This window comes from Tinamus guttatus, unplaced genomic scaffold (genome assembly GCF_059628265.1).
Source record: "Tinamus guttatus ecotype Peru unplaced genomic scaffold, ASM5962826v1 Tinamus_guttatus_pri_ptg000215l, whole genome shotgun sequence".
NCBI lineage: Eukaryota > Metazoa > Chordata > Aves > Tinamiformes > Tinamidae > Tinamus > Tinamus guttatus.
The window spans coordinates 2,942,217-2,960,678 of NW_028288749.1; the positions used below are offsets into that span (position 1 = coordinate 2,942,217).

At 54.4% G+C, this 18,462-nt stretch overlaps 1 protein-coding gene across 1 annotated transcript in view; it reads right to left on the reverse strand.

Moving 5' to 3' along the window:
* The window catches only part of ASTN1 (astrotactin 1), a 55,361-nt gene extending 38,497 nt beyond the window's left edge, over positions 1-16,864 (reverse strand). Inside the window, exons 1-2 of the mRNA XM_088524862.1 lie at positions 16,575-16,864; positions 2,362-2,549 (exon numbers count right to left, since the gene is read on the reverse strand). Coding sequence (XP_088380988.1) covers positions 2,362-2,549; positions 16,575-16,860 — 474 coding nt within the window. The 5' untranslated portion in view covers positions 16,861-16,864. The remainder of the gene's footprint in view (positions 1-2,361; positions 2,550-16,574) is intronic.
* Positions 16,865-18,462: the final 1,598 nt, after the last annotated feature.

The window sequence follows — 18,462 nt, forward strand, 5'->3', positions numbered from 1 at the left end:
TGCCCCGCGGGGACGGTCCTCACGCTCGGCACTGGGAGGGCCACGCGGTGGTGGCTGGTGGCGTCAGGAAGGGGCTGCTGCTTTGCCCGGCCCATGCCCACACGCCAAGGCACCCACCCTCATCGCCATCTGCAAGGTCATCGTCGCGCCGAGACACCGCCGCGGCTGCAGCCGGCACAAGAACAGCTCAGGCTGCTCCTTTAAGTGTGGTCTGCCGAGGGTAATAATAACAATAATGAAGAATACGCAGGAGCCGGCTAGGAGCTTGAGGTCCAGCCTTGGCTCCAGTCCTCGCTGCTTCCTCTTATGCCATAGGTGATCTTGCTAAAATAAAATAATAGTAATAAGCTACTCCATTAGGACAAAACATTAAGAGAATTATTGAATGGGAGACAGGAGAGGCAGCTGGCAAGAAGAGCTCTAATGGCCACTGCGTTTTAACCCTCTCTCATCTCAGGATTATGGAGATGCAGAGCCCGTCTGTGGGTGTCTAAGGAATGCTTACTATTTAATTGGAATTGGGATTTCTTCTGAGTGCTAAAAATATGCTCTGGATAGTGGCCTCTAGCTGCTTCAGACTTGGAGATGCTCAAAAGGGAGGCACTAAAACAAGCACTGGCCTCTCCGTTACTCTCCATTGGAGTGGGTAAGAGAAGGCATAGGAAGCATCTTAGACTCCAAGTGTCTCTCCACGTGGATGCAGAGAACTAGTTCTGGCTTCACCTTGTCACACCGGGCAGGCAGCAGCAGTTGCTAGAGGCCTCCTGCATGGCACGGATAGGCTGGAGTGTTTCTTGGAGAAGAGAGAGCCTCACAAGCTCCATGTGCAGCCCATGATCGCAAGTGCTTTCAAGTGATGCAGCCTCTCGCTCACATTTCTTTGCTTGGCAACCAAACAGGAAAGAAAACCAGCCTTGAAATTTACACGTGACACTGATTCTTGGCACAAAAACCAACCTCTTTTTTTAAGGGTGCGATGATGCTGCCTGAGAGGCACTGAGAGTGATGAAAAAAAAGGAGGGGAGAGGGAGAACTCAATCTGTAGTTACATATTTTGGTACAAGAGCAGCAATTAGCAGACATCCTTTTCATCAAGCTGATAATAAGTCCTATCTCAATGACTCTTTTCTGGATCCTGTTTTTTGCCAGTGCTCCAGAAAGTCAAGACAACGGTGGCAGACCTGCCAGGCACTTGCATAACTTAACGTTTCACTGCATGGCTGTGTGTTTTGGCCAAGATTGCTGGTACTCTTCAGCCTTCCCTAATACCACCAATGAGCTGCCCCTAAGGCCTCTGAAGTCTGGGAAAGCCCAAAGCCACCACGGTAAAGATGCTGGCACAAGCTCAAGGGCCACCACTGCCAAACAAGACCAAAGCGACACAGATTTCCTGGTGGCCTGAGAGAGCTTCGGGGTTCCTTGGCAAAGAAACCACCATCATCTCATAAGCAAGAAGGAACAAAAAAGTAGTTGTGGACCAAAATATTTTGGGGTTGGCTTTGCCAGAGATTGTTTTTTCTTCCTTGAGACTTATCAAGCGCAAGCAATGTAGGAGAAACCCGGCCTGGGGCTGCAATCTGGAAGAGCTATTGATGCTCTCATTAGGGTAGGCACCATTAAACAGCCTGTTTGCAGCCTCGGCAACACATTGTCTCCAACTAATTATCTTCTGGTGGCAAAAACATAAAAAAAAACCCACAAGATTCTTCAGATCCCTTCCGGTGAGAAGCAAAAAACTACAAAACGACTTCCAAAACACTGCTGCCTCTCTTCCCCCATTTCTCGGCCTTTAAATCCATACCAAGTTGCTGCAGGAAGGCGGAGAGAGCCGGAGGGGCGTGCGGAGCCCCGAGCTGCCCCAGGCCCCATCGCCGCTACGGTTTGGTCACCGGGGCGCGGAAGCTGCTGCGAATCAAAGCGCGGTGTCTGCAAGGCGCAGGGCAAAGGAGTCTCCGGAAAGTCAATCTGCATTAACCCCAGGCAGGCGGCTACGACCTTTAAACGGCAGCAGCGCCGAGGATAAAAGCACCCCTGCGACAGAGCCAGGTCCAATCGGGAGGCACTCTTTTGGAAAGGGATGCGAGATGAGGGGAGACATTTGAGGACATCCAATTTAAAAGCGGCTCTGCCCGGTGTCAGGAGCACCACACGCAGAACCCGCGGCAGCTGGGAGCACGGGGGCACAGGGGCACTCTGGGCTCAGCTGTAGTGACGTGGGGGAATACAGGGATTCACCCAAAGGCCTGGTTTTGTGCAGGTTTCCTGATCCCCAAACTTCCATGGGTTTAAATGCGAGCCCTTCAGAGCTCCAGGGAGCAGGGAGCACAGGGAGACGGGAAGCGCGGTGTACATGGTACGTACCATGACGGAGATGTGCAGGATCCTCAGCTCCTCTTCAGCTGACTCGGTCTGGGGCTCTTCGGTGGGCTCAAAGCCAGGCAGATTGGGGGCACCATCTTGGTGGTGAATGTGAAAGAGCAACGTGCCATTCTCCAGCCACTGCTGCCGCCAGCGGACCAGGGGGATGTCATCCGTGTTTCCTGAGATCTCTGCAAGAGTAAAGCCAATCACAGCAGGAAGTCTGGCAAGGGACAGCCACCAGCAGGGCCCTTCACCTCTTCCCAAAAAGAGTTTTTCTGCACTGGGACAGGCAGAGCTGGGTTAAGGAGAGACATTACGTGCCGCGACACCAGCAGATGCACGAGGCTGGGAAATGCAAGCAGAAGAGACTGGGAAGAGCTGAGAACAGGGACACGTTTCCTGAAAAACAAGCTTCATTTGCATTCGTTGTACTGACAATTAAAAATACGATGAGCATCACAACGAGATAAAGCCTTTCCCCCTGTCTCTGCTATGCAGGACCCATTCCAGCCACAGGCGTCTTCTCGTTCCCATTTATAGTGACACATTTTTATTGTGCTGGGAAGTAGCATGGGTTTGCTTTGCAAATTGTCATCTTTATTTTGCCTGTCTCGAGCTGCCTTCAAACGAAAACCGGAATTCAATTACGGTGCCAGAAAACAACATTTCAAATTTACCGTTAATTAATTTCATTAGGCTGCCTTAAGTGAGCTAGCTACCAAGGGGGGGAAAAAACAGCATCAGAAACCAGGTTCACCCTTCCAAAGTGATTGATTAATCAAAAGAAACATTAGCTGCAGCAAGCGAATTGGCAGCTTGCTCCCACTCAGCACGGGCCATATTTCTGGTGGCAATCAGGGCGCTTAAAGTGTCCCAAGCAGAGCAACATCGAGCACCTCCAAGCACTGGGAGGCAAAACAGAGAGGAGGAAAAGTATCTACGCAGCCTGAAGCACTTCCGAAATTCCCTCTAACTGCTGAGCTGCGCATTTGGGCACACGGATCCCCTTTGGAAATCCGCTCTCCGGAGCTGTGAGGGCTGGGAAAAGCCGATCTCCTCCTGTCTCACCTGGCTGCAGGTGGGAGCCTCTCATGGGCTGCAAGAGGAGAACAATTTTTCCAGCTTCCTCATCCCTGACGTTTCCCACCTTCAACCAAACCAGCCCAAACTGAAGGAAATATTCTCTCCACACCTGCTTGCTAACGTGAAATTAGGAGTAATTAAGGCGAGAGCTTTTATGCACAACAGGAACTCAATGCGCTGACATTTGGAAAAAAATGTAAATACCAGCATTTGCTCCATTGTAAAAACTGGAAATAAAAGATACTAAGTATATGACATTGTGACATTTAGAAAGCTAGAGTTAAAGATGTTTTCCCCCTGATTTGACATATCACTGAAAAAGCAGCACCCTTCAGCTCATTAATATTTGAGGAGGACTCCTTGATGGAAGTTATTTAAATGATTAATAGATTATAGTAAATTTAGGACTTAAAATAGGTTGTCATAACTTTGGATTTATTTAAACAGCCTTATTTATAAAAAGAAAAATGTATTTCTATAAAAAATGGATTCTGGTTTTTAAAAGAGCACAATCTACCAGCATTAGAGTTACCTCCTCTCCCCCTGGGTCCGCTGTGCGATCCCTCCCTCCCCGCTGCCTCACGAGCAAGTCGGAAGGATGCAGAAAAGGGAGAAATGCCAGAATCCAACGCCCTCCCGCCTGATGCATCCCCCCGAAACCTCCAGGTGCCCACATCTCTACAGAGCTCAGAGCCCTGTCGCTCCCGTCCACGGTGATGGGTCTGGGGGAGCACCCAGAGCTTCACCCCCGAAGGTGCCCAGCGAGCCGCGAAGAGGCAGGAGGAGAGAGGATCCTTTCAAGTTCAAGGTGTGAAAGATATTGATGATGGGGCTGCTCCCTGCACGCCTGTCATTAAGGCCTTGGATGTGCGGCCATTAGCACCCGTATTAACTTCTTGCACCTCTGTTAAAAAATAGCCTGGCTGAGCCCGGGGTTAATGACAGTAGAAGACCACTAATTACGCCATGATGCAATCGCTTGGTCACAAACGCGGCCCAGGTCCTTGATATCCACAGGAGCATCAGCCTCCAAAGGCCTCCAACGTAATGGCCGTGGCTGCGGCCCTCCCCGACCATCTGTGACGGGAAGGAGGAGTTCAAGAAAGGCTGAGGGAGGAGCAGACTAAGGGGAGGAAAACAGGAACATCCAGATGAATTCGCTGGTGGCTGGCAGCTTCAAACCTGCTGCAGGGCGACCACCGCAATTAGTGGTGGACGAGGACTCCTCTCTCCGGCAAACCTGATGCCCTGCAGCATGGGCTCACACCTACGTCTTCCCCAGCTGCCTGTATGAGGACCATGGATGGCCAGGGCACGGAGACCCGCCAGGCCAAGGTCCCCTCCGTCTGTCCTCCACTTGTCCTCACCAGCCAGCTCAAAGCAAAAGGCATTTTCACCCGTGGCTTGCCAAGCTCATGGTCCTTCTGAAGGCAACGGGGAGCTTGGTGGGACCAAACTTGGCCTCAGTGGCTCTATTTTGACACCCTGTGCAGAGCTGATCTACCCAAAGCAGAGCAACATCGTGGGTACCCTGAGCCCGGTGCAGACATCAAGCAACTCCCGTTTCCTCATTCCCCCTTGGAGACCTGAGAACCTATCAGGAGGGGGATAAAAATACACACATTCACACAAAAAACTCTACTTAAAAATGCATGCCAACATTTTGCTGAAAAACGGCAAAACAATTTTCATTTCTACTTGGAAGTATTTTGCACTAGTAGATGCCTCTGATTAGTCAAACAAACTCTGCTGTAATGTCAGTCTCTGCAGACCCATTTTATACAGCAGAGTGCATGTTTTGACTTGGACTTATATTGCCTCCTTAACATTTAAACCTGGCTTATTTTCCATCCGGAACCCAACTGTGTTTTTATACAGCTCCACATTAGCTAACTCTTTTGCCTCACGTCAAAAACCTGTGTGTCTCTTAAACGGCTCAAACCCAAATGAAGCAAGTTCTTGCCTTGGCATCCTTCAGGAATCTCCATCCTCGGAAATACCACGGGAGCAGGTCGGGGGCTGTTCCCACAATGAGCTGCTCACTTCATGCCTTCGAGCATTTCCTCCTCAGAACTTGCTTCAAATAAATTCATGTCAAAATGCTTATCCTGACCTGTAAAGGTGTTTTAATTCTGAGATTTTACTCATCTATCTTTCATGGGATATCTTTCATCCATGTTTTTATGACCAACTGGAAAAAAGATTAGCTCATGGTGCTGGGTGCATTTGCTTTCAGGAAAGTCACCCAGCTGCAACACCAGGAGTTACTCTCCAAAGCTGTATCGCACTTTACCCTTGAACTGGGACTTTTGTCCCAAATACGCATTAGGAGCCATCCCAATGGCTCCTTGAACAACAACCCTCCCTTTACTCTTGCAAGGACACTGCGCCGCGCTGCTGCTTCCAGAGCAAAGGACACAAATCCATCGTTGGTAGCTTGGCTCCTGACCCTACCAGAGGCGCCCCGTTGCTCCAGCAGCCTCTGGGGAGACAAGGAGGTGCCTGGCCGCATTCGAGTACCAGCCCCTCCAAGGTTACTCCACCTGCCAAAAGCTGGGCAGGAGCTTGGCTGCAACAACCCAGCCACAACGTGCACGCTCCAAGGCTTGCCGGGATGCGAGTTTTACTCATATTTCATTGGTTTGCTTCCAGCTGCTGTAAATATGAAATATAGGGGAGATCTGGGAGGAGAGACAAATCTATGTCCTGGGCCAACGCTCAGGAACAAAAAAAAAAAAAAACAAGAAAGAAAGAAAAGAAAGCAAGCTGCACACTCCATACCATGACAGCGACTGAAATAAAGAGCACGCGTGCCGCTCCTTTGGGAGACGCAAACTCATATTCGAAGGCTAGAAAGGACCACCCACATTTGTTGTTGACATCCCCTACCTGGGAGGCCTCGGCCAATTACTGACATTCTCACAAGCATAACACCTGCAAAGCCCCACATTGCCATTGAAAAAAATGAAATCACATCCCTTCACTTGCCTACCCAGCAAGGTTTTCCAAAGTGCCTCCTGGGGTCAAGTGTTGGGATCTGGAGCAATGACCACGTGAATAAGAGATATGGCACAAGATGCCCGAGGCGGCTCCAGCCCTGCCAGCACATCACAAGATCCCACCAGGATTGACAGCTAAGCAGAGAGGAAGAGGAGCACTCGAAGTAGACCCACCTGCATGGGGTGGGTTCCCTGCACAGGTGCCCGCGCGGAGAGCACACGGCATTTCCCAGCCTGGAAGGCTGCCCTCTGTGCAAGAACCCGCAGAACTGCCTCCAGCGGCAGCATTCCTTGAGGTTTGAGAGCAAATCAATGAAAGGAGCAGAGCGAATCGCTCCATTCAGACGGTGCCCACCTACAAGGGCGACACAGGACCTGCCGCTCGGGAAGGGTGAGCGACCAGAGGAGCAAGGCTTGGCAAAGGAGTCCCCAGTCCTTTTAACAAGTTCTCATGCATCCTGGAAATTACAGAGCAGTAAATCCTACTTCTGTGCTGGCCAGTTAGCAATCGCAATAGAGAAAAGCAGCTGGTAGTCACATGGTCCATCACAGACCATTGAGGCTGTCCGCAATCCAGTAGACAAGGGTCATCCAGTGTGATAGCCTCGTTTTAAAGAATTCGCATCAAAATCCACCCTTCACGTTTCCCCAGGTGCGTGAGCAGGCATGGGATAAGAGGGTATGTCCTAAGGAAGCCCACAAGGAAGGGAAGGAATAAAGGGACAGCTTTCACAGTGGGGGGAGGTAACCAGGGATCCCACGCAGATCTTCACTAGGACCTCAGCAGTGCAGAAATGCTCTGGAAGGGGAGGTGAATAACAAAGTTGGCCACCAATCCTAAATTTAGTCTCCTCAAAGCTAAAGCTGTGAAGTGCCACAGGAAAGAGGGCAAGAAAATGGCAGGGGAAAGGCATCTTTGGTGAAAGGAACATGATCCTGAATGCAGGATTGAGGTCATTCAGAAAGGATGCAGCAAAACTAAAAGGATTCAGAGGGAGGGACAAGGAATATCAGCTGTGGGAAATGGCTTTATGGAGAGGAGACCCTAACTGCATTAGCAAGGAAATTGAACAACTGAGCAGGGATAGGATAAAATCTCATAAAATCATGAAGCCAGTGGAACAGTTGGAAAAAAAAAGGAATGATTACTCGCTATTTCTCACACTAAAAATTAACAAAGGCCAATGTTTTGTCCACCATAAAGCATAACAGCATTGAAAAGGGAATTAAATTCAAGGAAACAGATCCATCCACGGCCATCAAGCACGACAGGACAGAGACTAATTCCTGCTCGAGAAATCCCTGGGGCACAGACCTTGGCTGCAAGGAACAGATTACTCAGTATATGCCCTGTTTTTTACATTGTTTTCCCCAAACATCAGCTACTTGCTCTAGTTGGAGATGAGATGCCAAGATACACTATCAGTTAAATTGACCCAGGATGCTCTGCAGATCAGCGTGATGCCCCAAAGGACGCACTCAAAAATCACCAAGTAAACTGGAAATCCAGAAAATGCCCAGCTTCCCCTGCCAGCCAGAGGACTACTCACCCACCGTGAGTACCCAGGGGTACTGGCCAGACTCAGAAATGGATGGTCTTTGCTGTCCTTTTCTGATAGGTCTCCGACTGGAAGCTTAGCCCAGGGGGACCTCTCAAGTGTCCCCAAGGTTCACTCCTTCCCATAGGAAGCTGTTTTGAAGACCAGGAAAGAGCTAAAGCTAAAACTCTTACCCTGCAAGCAAGAGCCTAACACCTCAACACTGCTTAAACCCTCCCGTTCAACATCTCAGGACTAGGGAATGGCATCAACTTCTTTAAATATGCCAGTAAAATCAGAGATAAACAGTAAAAGCAGATAAGCAGTGAAATGGCCAAACCAAGTGGCCTCCCACAAAGTTTAAGGGTTTTTTCACCCTCAGAGTCCCCGATTTCTTCTCACTTACACTTCCCTCCTCCTCTTCCGGATTCTTCAGACATGTCCCCATCTCCCAGTCCCTCACACCACCCAACATCTTTGTCGCGGAGGGCGCTGCAGAGCCTCCATTAGAGGCCACATCCCATGTCCCACGCCTTGCATCCCTTCACGAGCAGCTTGGGCCATCCTGCTGCCGCTCCTCCAGGCACTGTCTCACTGCGGGAGGCAGACATGGAGATGGGCTCTTCGAGACAGGCTCCCGGCTACCCAGCTGATGGTCTCCTCCCTGCCCAGCTCCGCGCCTTGAAACCCTACAGCTCCAAGATATCCAAGATAGCAACCAGGGTTACCCCTGAGCCAGCCAGCGATGCGCACAGGGAGACACATCCATCCATGGCAGGCTGACAGGGAAGGGAGTGCCAGCCACCCCAGCCATCTGCCGGCACTCAGGGAGACAGCAGAGCACATCGTCCAGGCTAGGTCAGGCACACACGGTGGGAGTGCATTAGAGACGAGACGGACTCCACTTCAAGGGTAAACTTCAGCCCACTCCGGCAGACTAATTTGTGTAAGTGCTCATTATGCTGAGGCCCAGAGGTCAGGCAAACGAGACGTTCTTTTAGCACCCGCAGCCTTTGCACGGGAGACGAGATAGGGCCAGCCATTCCTCATCTGCCTGCGGGCGCCTCCGTGCCCAAGGCACAATGGAGAGGTTTCCAAGAAGGGACAACCCTCTTCTTCCTCTCATCTCCCCAGCATGGCCCGGGGCCAGGGGAACTCCGCTCCGGGGCCACCATTCGGGGTGGTCAGACTCGCGGGTGCTCGGGAGCGCAACCTGATTTCAAATGTGCAGAGAGAGGTAGCCGAGAGGAAAGGAAGGAAAAAAAAGAAAGAAAGAAAGATGCAGAAGGGGAAAAAGTTGACTGTGCATCTTAAATTTATCACTTCTGAAAGAAGAGCTTGTCAAGAGGGCCAGAGACCAGCCAGTGTGCAGTGATCAATGTGAGGACTTTTGGGTCTAGTCAAGCTTGTTTCAGATTTACAGGAACTGAATAGAGGCATAAATCTGTCAGTGCCTGACAAAAATGGAGGTAATTAAAGCTGCAGGTGTATATAATTGTCATATTGATGATCTATATAAATCAGCCGAGCCAGCAGAGGCTCCAAGCCACCAGGTTCAGCACGGATCCTCCCCGAGGAGGAATTTTCTGCCTACCTGCGTGGAAGGAGGAGGCCACTGGCATGTGCAACACATCTCACCTTCCCCAGCTGCCGCTCTCAAAAAGGGACAACCCCCCCAGTGCCTTTAGTGGCAATCACTACCCAGGACCCGGGCCCGGCTCTGGGAGGCTGAGGGGGGACCCCGAGCTCTGCGGTCAGAGCCGCTGCCCTCCTTCAGCACTGCGGGGGCTGCAGCGCTCTGAAGCTCCAAGCCTGGGCGCAAGTGGGGCATTGACTTGATCTTGTACCGATTTCCATTTTTTTATTTTTTTGATTTATTTTAACCTTTGTTATTTTGGGAGCTTTGAAGCCTCAGCTACTCTGAGCCTGCGACGTTCATCGGAAGGTGCAGAGCAGGGATGTGAAAGAGCGGGCGAAACAGTGAGGAGAACAGGCAGGGGGTTGAGACTCGAGGTGATTTGGACCTGAGCTGCTGTCGGGACCGCATCCACACATCAGCGACAGCCCCGGGCAGCCTCAACCTGCGGGATCCCCATCCTACTGCGCGAGGGGCACTTTGGAATTTGGGCTGCCCAAACCCCTGCTGTGCTCAGATGGGTCCTGTGAGGATGGAGAGGAGGGCGATGGGAGAGCAGAGGTGGCTTCAAGGTGGGCTAGAGCCAAGCCCCAAACTAACCCTCATCTCTGTAGGAGTCACACGTGGCCTTTCCCAAGCAGGACCGAGGACACACACCCCATGCAGCCCTTCTGCTCAGGTAGAGGGTTACGTGCACGCAAAACTTGGACAATCAAAAATTAAACAAGCGCTTCTGCATTGCAGTCCAAATTACGTAACACGGCTCTCCGACACGTTAATATAACTGCACACAAAGGCAGCCCTGCCTGTATTTACCTGTGCGTCCTTCCAACACAGAGAGCAGAGAGCTGCAGCTGGGAGACCAGAGCAGTCCCAGAGTCCCAGGCCCCCTTTAGGCACCCATCCACTCAGAAACCACTTAGGGAAAGAAGTGACAAAGGAAACTGTGATACTCGCGGTTCCCAACCTGGAGTCTGGCCAAGACAGCTTTGGTATAAGCTTGCCAATCAGCCTCAAATTCCCAAGACACATACGTCTGCAAGGACAAGTTCCCTCGACTGCAGTTTGCTCCAAGACTCCCCTTTTCCTAGCAAGGGCAAGACAGCAGATCCACAGTGCAAGGGACATCGCAGTACCCCTCGTCTTTGGGAAGGGGAAGGGAGACATGGGTAAAGCCAAGCAGCGGTGCTCCAGGATGGGAACCACTGGAAAACAACTCCTTGAGGAGCAAACGCAACCAGAGGAGCCTCTAGAGAAGCAGGGACTTCTTCTTGGAGCACAGCGACCGCTCGCTCCCTGGGCCTGGCGGCAGCGCGGCAGCACAGGCTCTGCAGGCCACGGAGAGGCAACGCCGGGACCCCTGACGGCAGCAGCGCTGCCCAACGAGCCAAGGCCCTTCCTGGGAGGAGAAACGGCGAGGACGGGCGACGGCACGCACGGAAAAGCAAGGCTGCACCGAGCCTCCTCATCCCAGGGCTCCTTTGCATGTTTTAGACATATTTGCTGATGGAGCTCCCTCCTCTTGCAGCTCCCAGGCCCCAAATCCTGCCTTCCTTCAACTAAGACAGGCTGTGGTCTATCCTTGGGGTGCTTTTAAGCCTTGAACCAGCTCTTCAAACCCTTCTTCTCCCTGCTGGAGAAATGCCTTGCTGCAGGATCACGCCTGTTGCTGCAACAGCAGCTCTCCACAGTGCAGAAGCACAAGCGAGGAAAGGGGACCCACTGGAGTGGGTGCTCAGACAAAGTGGGGAGGGTGCCAAACCCATAGCGAGGTCTGCAGTTACTTCGAGCTACTGCTTTAAATTTGGGGCTTGGTGGGTTTTTTAGGATTTTTTTTTTTTAGCTGGTCTCCATGGTAACCATCTCCCTTCACACCAGATCCAGTCTCCAGGATGTTTCCAGGTGGCAGGTTCTGCTTTCCCAGGCAGGGGCAGCGCGGGAGGGTGCTCTCCTGCGTGCACTCCCGGGCACCAGGCTGCAGCTGGGCGACCCAAAACTGGCAATATAAATAAATAAATAAATAAAAATTTTTAAAAACTTCCTCCATCCAGACAAATCCCCTAGATGCGAGTGAGTTACGGTTGAGGGCGACCTGTCAGCAGCAGTCACGCCGGTGGCTGCAGAAAAACCCCAGCCCCAGCAATTTGCAAGTAAAAAGGCAGTCCAGTTGCCAAATGACAGTGCCGTCACCATTCAGGTACCTCCCTAGTCCTGCAGGGCAAGAATTCCTTCATTTTGAAGGACTGCTGCACTCTGACGCTCCGAGAGAGATGATTTCACATCCTCCACTTAGCTGGAGAAGCAGCTATTTAAAAAAAAAAAAAAAGAAAAAAGAAAGAAAGAAAGAAAAGGAAAGAACAAATCCGCAGAGGCACCACGGGGATGCGGCCCAGGAGCAGATCCGGCTGGTGCAGGAGCAGCCGGGGCCCGAGCTGACTGCCCCGGCTCAGCGACGTCTGCAGCCCCGAGGGACCCTTGGGACTCCTCAGCACTGCCAGAGCCACCTCAGACATGAAGTACATGAATGAGATGTCCCTGCCCCCTGGGAAGGGCAGTCCCGGGCAGGATGGAGATGCAGCCCCCAGATCCCCGGTCCCTCGGCCCGACAAGCAAACTAACGGAAGCAAAACACCAAACAAACAAAACCCTGACCCCTCCTCGCCCCCCTTCTGCTTTCTGGGTCAGCGCGGTCCCCTCCCCAGCCCTGCTGTCACCGGAGCTGGCAGGCTGGATGCACGGTTGCCGTGGCAACGGGTTCCCACAGACAAAATCCTTTTTTTTTTCCTTCTTTTTTTTCCTCTCTTTTTTTTTTTTCCTCCAGGACCTCCACATCCGGAGCGCCACCAAACCCCTTGGCACCCGCGGCTGCTCAGGATGGGAGAGGGGAGCCACCTCCAGTGGGGCCACCGGGGACCCTCTGAGCTCCGCATCCCCGCTGGAGCCCCAGGCGTCTCCAGGCTTCCCCTCCACAAACATCCCGCCCGGTGGGACCTGCGTAGAGCCAAGCGGCTCCACTCCCTTCTCTACACGGAAAGTGGGACAGGCGTCTGCAAGGCATCCATATATATATATATATATATGCACACATTTATATAGCAACACACACAGCACACAGGCACAGCTCGTAGCTGGCACAGCTTGTTTTAGGCCCAGCTTCCTTGGAAGCAACCCAATCTCTGCACAAGCAGGCAGGAAGAAGGAACGGGAGGTGCTCTGGATGCTGCCAACCCCGGAGCGCCACCCACACCAGCCAGGATGTCACCGTACAAGGGACACCCCTGGATTTACACCTGCAGCTCCTGCGAACCCAGCAGCACAGAGAAACAGGGCGCCCAGGGTTACCTTGACTTTGGATGCAAGACTTTGGTTGGAGATGTCCCCAAGTCCCCTCTGGCAGCTCCGAGGCCACCCCAGCAAGCAGGAGGCACCGGCAGCCCTCGCGGAGGGGCACGATGGAGCATAGATCACCCTGCCGAAATCCAGTGCAGGCGACAGCGTCCAGGATCGAAGCCAAGTTCAATTAATGGCTCGCAATCTTATTAGAGAAATTATTTCAGGATCTTGAGTAAAAGTCCGATCTATCCACTCCGTTCCATTAGTCAGGCTCATTTAGTAATTCAATCAATCTAAGCAAGGCAATTGAGCTCCCCCAGTATAATTTAACTTGGTTATTCTCTGGGTACTTAAGAATTTCTTAATATTTGCTCCATTATTTCACCATTAGGCCCCTTGGCAGGGGCAAGGTTAGCCCCAGAGCACCGTGGGGGGTCTCGTGGCTACGGGGATCATCCGACACTCGATTTCATTCGATGCACCAACACGAGCAACGGGGAAAAAGGCCGCTCGCCCTAAGGCACCGCGTGGCCCCTGCAAGCAGCGCTCCCCTCTGCCTGGGAAAGACACAAATTTGGGTTTCCAGGGTGCTCGGCGGAGTGAGCACGGCAGCCGCTCCAGCGCGGAGGGGGACGCGCCGCCCGTGGCGCGGGGACGCCGATGGGAGCTGACGGGTGTCACCTCGCGCCGCCCGCCGGGCACGATGCAGCCTGAAAGGAGCCGCCAGCAGCGCCCGTCGCGTCGAGCAGCGGCCACGGCGGCGCACGGGGCTCCCTGTCACCCGCCAGCCCAGAGCTCAGGAGAGACTAAAAAGAAAATAAAAAAGAGGGAGGAATGAAAAAAAAAAAAAAAAAAAAAAGAAGGATTAGAGATTTGGGGAGATAATCAAGAGCAGTTAAATATGCCCAACTCGTCGGCGCCTTTGAAAAATCTCACCCCTCGAAAAAATTGGAATTGATTTTGTATTTAAAAAGGAATCTGTTTAATTTAAAAGTAAGATAATTTGAAATTGTGACAGCTTTCATTAAGGCCAGAGTTTATGATAATCTATTAAAGTTAAGCACATCGGAGCCCCCTCGCGGGAGCGGGCAGCCGGGCTGGAGTTCCCGTGCACTCCAGGAAGTTTCCAAATACGGAGCCATGCGGGGGCCAAGACTCGCCAGTGCACCCGGTCGGCGGTGGCTTCTCATCCCTCTCCGACTCTATTTTTGGGGCGCCCAACTCAACCCCACCGTGTGCCTCAGTGCTCAGCAAGCAGCCGCTCTCCAAAGCCCTGGGCTTGTTCCCGTTGGAAGAGAAACCCTGACCAAAAAGCCTATTCCTTGGTAGCGGGAAAGGGCAGAGCCTGCAGCCCCCGTAAGCACACGAATTATTTAAGGGGTTCTTGAAGAGCAGGCTCCAGCAGGGAGGGTGGGGGACCCTCTTCTCCTGGGTGAAGGAGGGGTCATCAAGAGATTGGGATGAACCTCCAGAATAAAAGGCTTCTGGCCACGGCATCCCACAAATAAACGTGCGACAGCTCTCGTTAATAATGGAAATGGCCCAAAAGGCACCAAGATGCCAGGGAAGACATTACAGGGGATGAATTATGAAGAGGCTTAAACGAGTGGAAGGTGAAATTCCCCCTGCACATCATCATCCACGTTTAATTGGATGAGAGGGCCCATGAGCCTCAAGTCTGGTCTCCTGGAGCCGCAGGAAGACGGGGGAACACCTGGGGCGGGAAGGGAGGCCACCTTGACGCCCGGGGGAGGCGCATCCCCGCAGACTGGGCACAAGCGCCAAGAGACAAGCGCGCAGGGGCACAGATGGTATGTGCGTCGTTATTACGCATCATTATACATTTAACTTCAACAGGGCAGGCATAGAACAATTATCCAGCCTGGATTTTGACCAGGACAGTGCAATTAGCACTGCAGGAAACCCCCTGGCTATAGCCCAGGTCACTGAAACAGCCCCCTGCAGAGAGGGGCGTCCACCCTGCACAGACAGGCGTCGGGAGACACAACAGCCACCAACGCTGCTTGTACCTCTCAACCAAACGTGGCCACGTGCGCCCGCAGAGCCCTTGGCGACACCCAGCCACACTCACGGACTCGGGTCTGGGCATTCTCCTGACGCTGGAGCTCTCTGCATCCACAGGGGTTCTCTGAGCTCCCAAGTCTTGGTCTTGCAAGACCTCGAGAACTTCCAGAAACAGTGCCCAGGTTAAAAGGAAGACTAAAGGAATAAGCACCCACACGTGCTAAGGTGGCCTCGCCAGCCTCAGAGCAAGCTGGAGCTCCCCTCCCTGCAGCCTGCTCCACATGGAGGAGCCAAAGCCAAGGCAGAGACATGGCAAACAGGGGGCTCTCCAGCAAGGTCGACCAACTTTGTCATGAACCGCCCCGCTCTGCCAGCCCACCAGGGGCCCCGGTGTCCTGGGCGCCTTGCATCGAAGCCAGCCCTGGTGCCTCCGAAGGAGGTCGCAGAGGGGGCTTTCCGGGCACCAATGTCCCAGGCATGCGGGACAGTGGGGTCAGGGCCACGCACAGACGACTCTTCTGCCTCCCCAAGGCCGTAACATCCGCGTGGCCCCGAACCCGTGACAGGGCAGCAGGGCCGCGTGGGAGCACAAGCCCTTGTCCCGGCTCCCTGCTCCTTCGCAAGAGCCTACAAGGAGCCCAGCGGGCCCCTTCCCGGCATCGCGTGGAGGGGATAGCGGGCACAGGGAGGGTGCAGGCAGCAGCAGGTGCAGGTGCAGCGGGTGCGGACGCACCACGTGCAGGGAGGGTGCAGATGGCAGCGGGTATGCAATGCAGTGGATATGGATGGCAGCGGGTGCAGATGCAGCGGGTGCAAGGAGGGTGCGGGGTGCCAGTGAGTATGGATAGCAGTGGGTGCAGGGCAGCAGCGGGCACGGATGCAGTGGGCGTGGATGCAGTGGGTGTGGATGGCAGAGGGCGCGTCTGTGCAGTGAGCATAGATGGCAGTGGGTGAGGATGCAATGGGTGCGGATGCAGCGGGCGCATCCATGCAGAGGATGCGGATGGCAGTGGGCGCGGACGCAGTGGGCGCAGGCAGCAGTGGGTGCAGATGCCCAGTGGGTGCAGATACAGCGGGTGCGGATGGCAGCAAATGCGGATGCAGCAGGCGCATCCGTGCAGCATGTGCGGATGCAGCAGGCATGGATGCAGCGGGCAAGGATGCAGCGGGTGCGTCCGTGCAGCGGGTGCGGAGGCAGCAGGTGCAGATGCAGCGGGCGCAGGCAGCAGCGGGCTCCTCGCTGCCTCGGCGCCGCTGCAGCCGCCGGTTTCCACAGCAACCCTGGCCTGGCAGGCGCAGCCCTGCAGTGGGCTCGGCGGGGCAGAGGGGCGCGCGGTCATGGGCACGGCAGCGGCGCTCGCCGCGACGCAGCGGGATGCAGGGAAGAGGCCCATGCCGCTCCCAGCCCCGCACAAAGGGAGGAGGGAAGCGGCGGCCTCGCCGGTGCCAGCCGCGCCCCGAGGCCCCCGGAGCGGCGCCAGGGCCCCGCGCAGCGGGCACGCGCTGGCGGGCGCTGCGCGGGCCGCGGCGGGCGCGCGGGCAGGTGCGCGGGAGGCGGCGATGGAGACGGAGGCTGCGGGGGAACGCGCGGCCGCTCACCCAGCACGAAGTAGGGCAGCTCCGTGTTCTCCAGGTCGTCCACCACCACCATCTCGCCGGGGAAGTCGTTGCGCACGGAGAAGAGCAGCTTGGGCTCGGCGGCCGAGGGCCCGTGCATGATGCTCAGGTCGTTCTCGCGCAGGAAGGGCAGCGCCGACACCGTGATGCTCTTCAGCTTGCACTCGAGCTCCTTGGCCGCCGCCTCGGCCGCCGCCGCCTCGGCGGGGCCGCTGCCGGCCGCGAGGCAGCAGCCGGCGAGCAGCGCGCAGAGCGCGGCCCAGGCCATCTTGGAGCCCCGCGCCGCGAGCAGCGCCGCGCGCGCGGCCGAGGGGCGGGGACGCGGCCACCGGCGCCTCCCCGCCCGCCGCGGAGCAGCGCGGGGCAGCGCGGGGCAGCGCGGCCCGGGCGGCGCCTCCGCGCGCGCCTTGGCGCGGCCCGGCCCGGTCCGGCTCGGTGCGGAGAGAGCGGCGCCCGGCCCGGCCCCGCGCCCCACCCCCCGCTTCGGCTCGGCTCGGTTCGGTGCCTCTCGGAACCGGGCTCCGGAGCGCCCCGCCGCTGGGCTCCCCCCGCGCTCTTCTGCGCCGGGAATAACCCACTCCCTGGCCCGAGGAAACCGCAGAAATGCAGAATCCACCTGCTTGCTTGTTGTGAGAAATGTGGATATATGCACCGTGTGTGAAATATAAAATAAAACGTAGGAAATACATAAGTGTGTATGAAATATATAGCATATATATTAAAATAGATATACACACCTATATATAAATATTTAGGTATATAAATAGATATATAATATATAAAGTGCATAAATATATATATATAGCATACATTTGGAGGATCAGGGGCAGTCTCCGCTTGGATTTTCGTATCTAATACTTCTTATCTTTCTTTTTCTTTATCTCTTTTACTTTTTTTTAGGGACCTCCAAACAGCCTCACGCACAGCTCCGGGCACCTCGCACCCCTTCCTGTGCAGTGGGGCCAGCGTGCAGCAAGCCAAAAGCAAAGCCGAGTGTGCCAGGATTGCTCTTCTCCGCTCTCCTTCCTGACTTGGAATAATCCTCACAGCTGCCCAGCACAGGGCGCTCAGTGAGCAGCAGCATCTCTGCGGGTAAATCAAACCCACACCAAGCAGAAACCACCAGGCTCATGCTGCAGACGCATTAAAAATCAGAACCAAGCCCTGAGCCCCTCTGTAAAACATCGATGGTGCTTGCACAGGGGGGAAGTTAGCTGGGGAAGCGAGGGCTATAATCCAGCGACACTCCCTGCCAGCAACATCCCATGGGTCAACTGTCGAGAAGCAGTTCCAGGAGCAGGCCTGGAGAGCCTCAGCAGCCGTGCCCAGAGTCTGATCGCATCCCTCGGAGCGGCATCCCTGTAATACCCAGGGCAACACAGGAAGGAGAAAGCGAAGGGCTTCTCCGGATGGCAAGGCAAATAAATAAATACAGCATTTAAAAATAAACTAGCAAGGAGCAGAGAGGCAAATCCAGCGTTCCCGGACCACACCGTAATGCCACCTGCTAGAAACTTCGGACAATTAACTTCTGCATCCTGAACCGCATTAATCACTCACTGCTGCTGCCAGCCTCGTTCTGCAAAACTGTGATCTCTCTCACAACCCCTCCCGGGCCGTTGTGCACGGTGGGAGCTGGGGAAGCGCCCACAGGACAGCGCAGAGCAAAGGGCAAGAAATGCAACCTGGGGGCAAGGTCGCTGGCTGCATTCACAGGCGGGCCCTGGGGCCGGGGGACGTCTCCAGTCGCGCTGCGTGTGCGGGGTGTGCACACCCCCACGGGAGGGGGTAGATGTGCAGGGTGTGCACACTCTTGTGTCGGGGTGTAGGTGTGCAGATCTCCACGGCAGGGTGCAGGTGTGCAGGATGT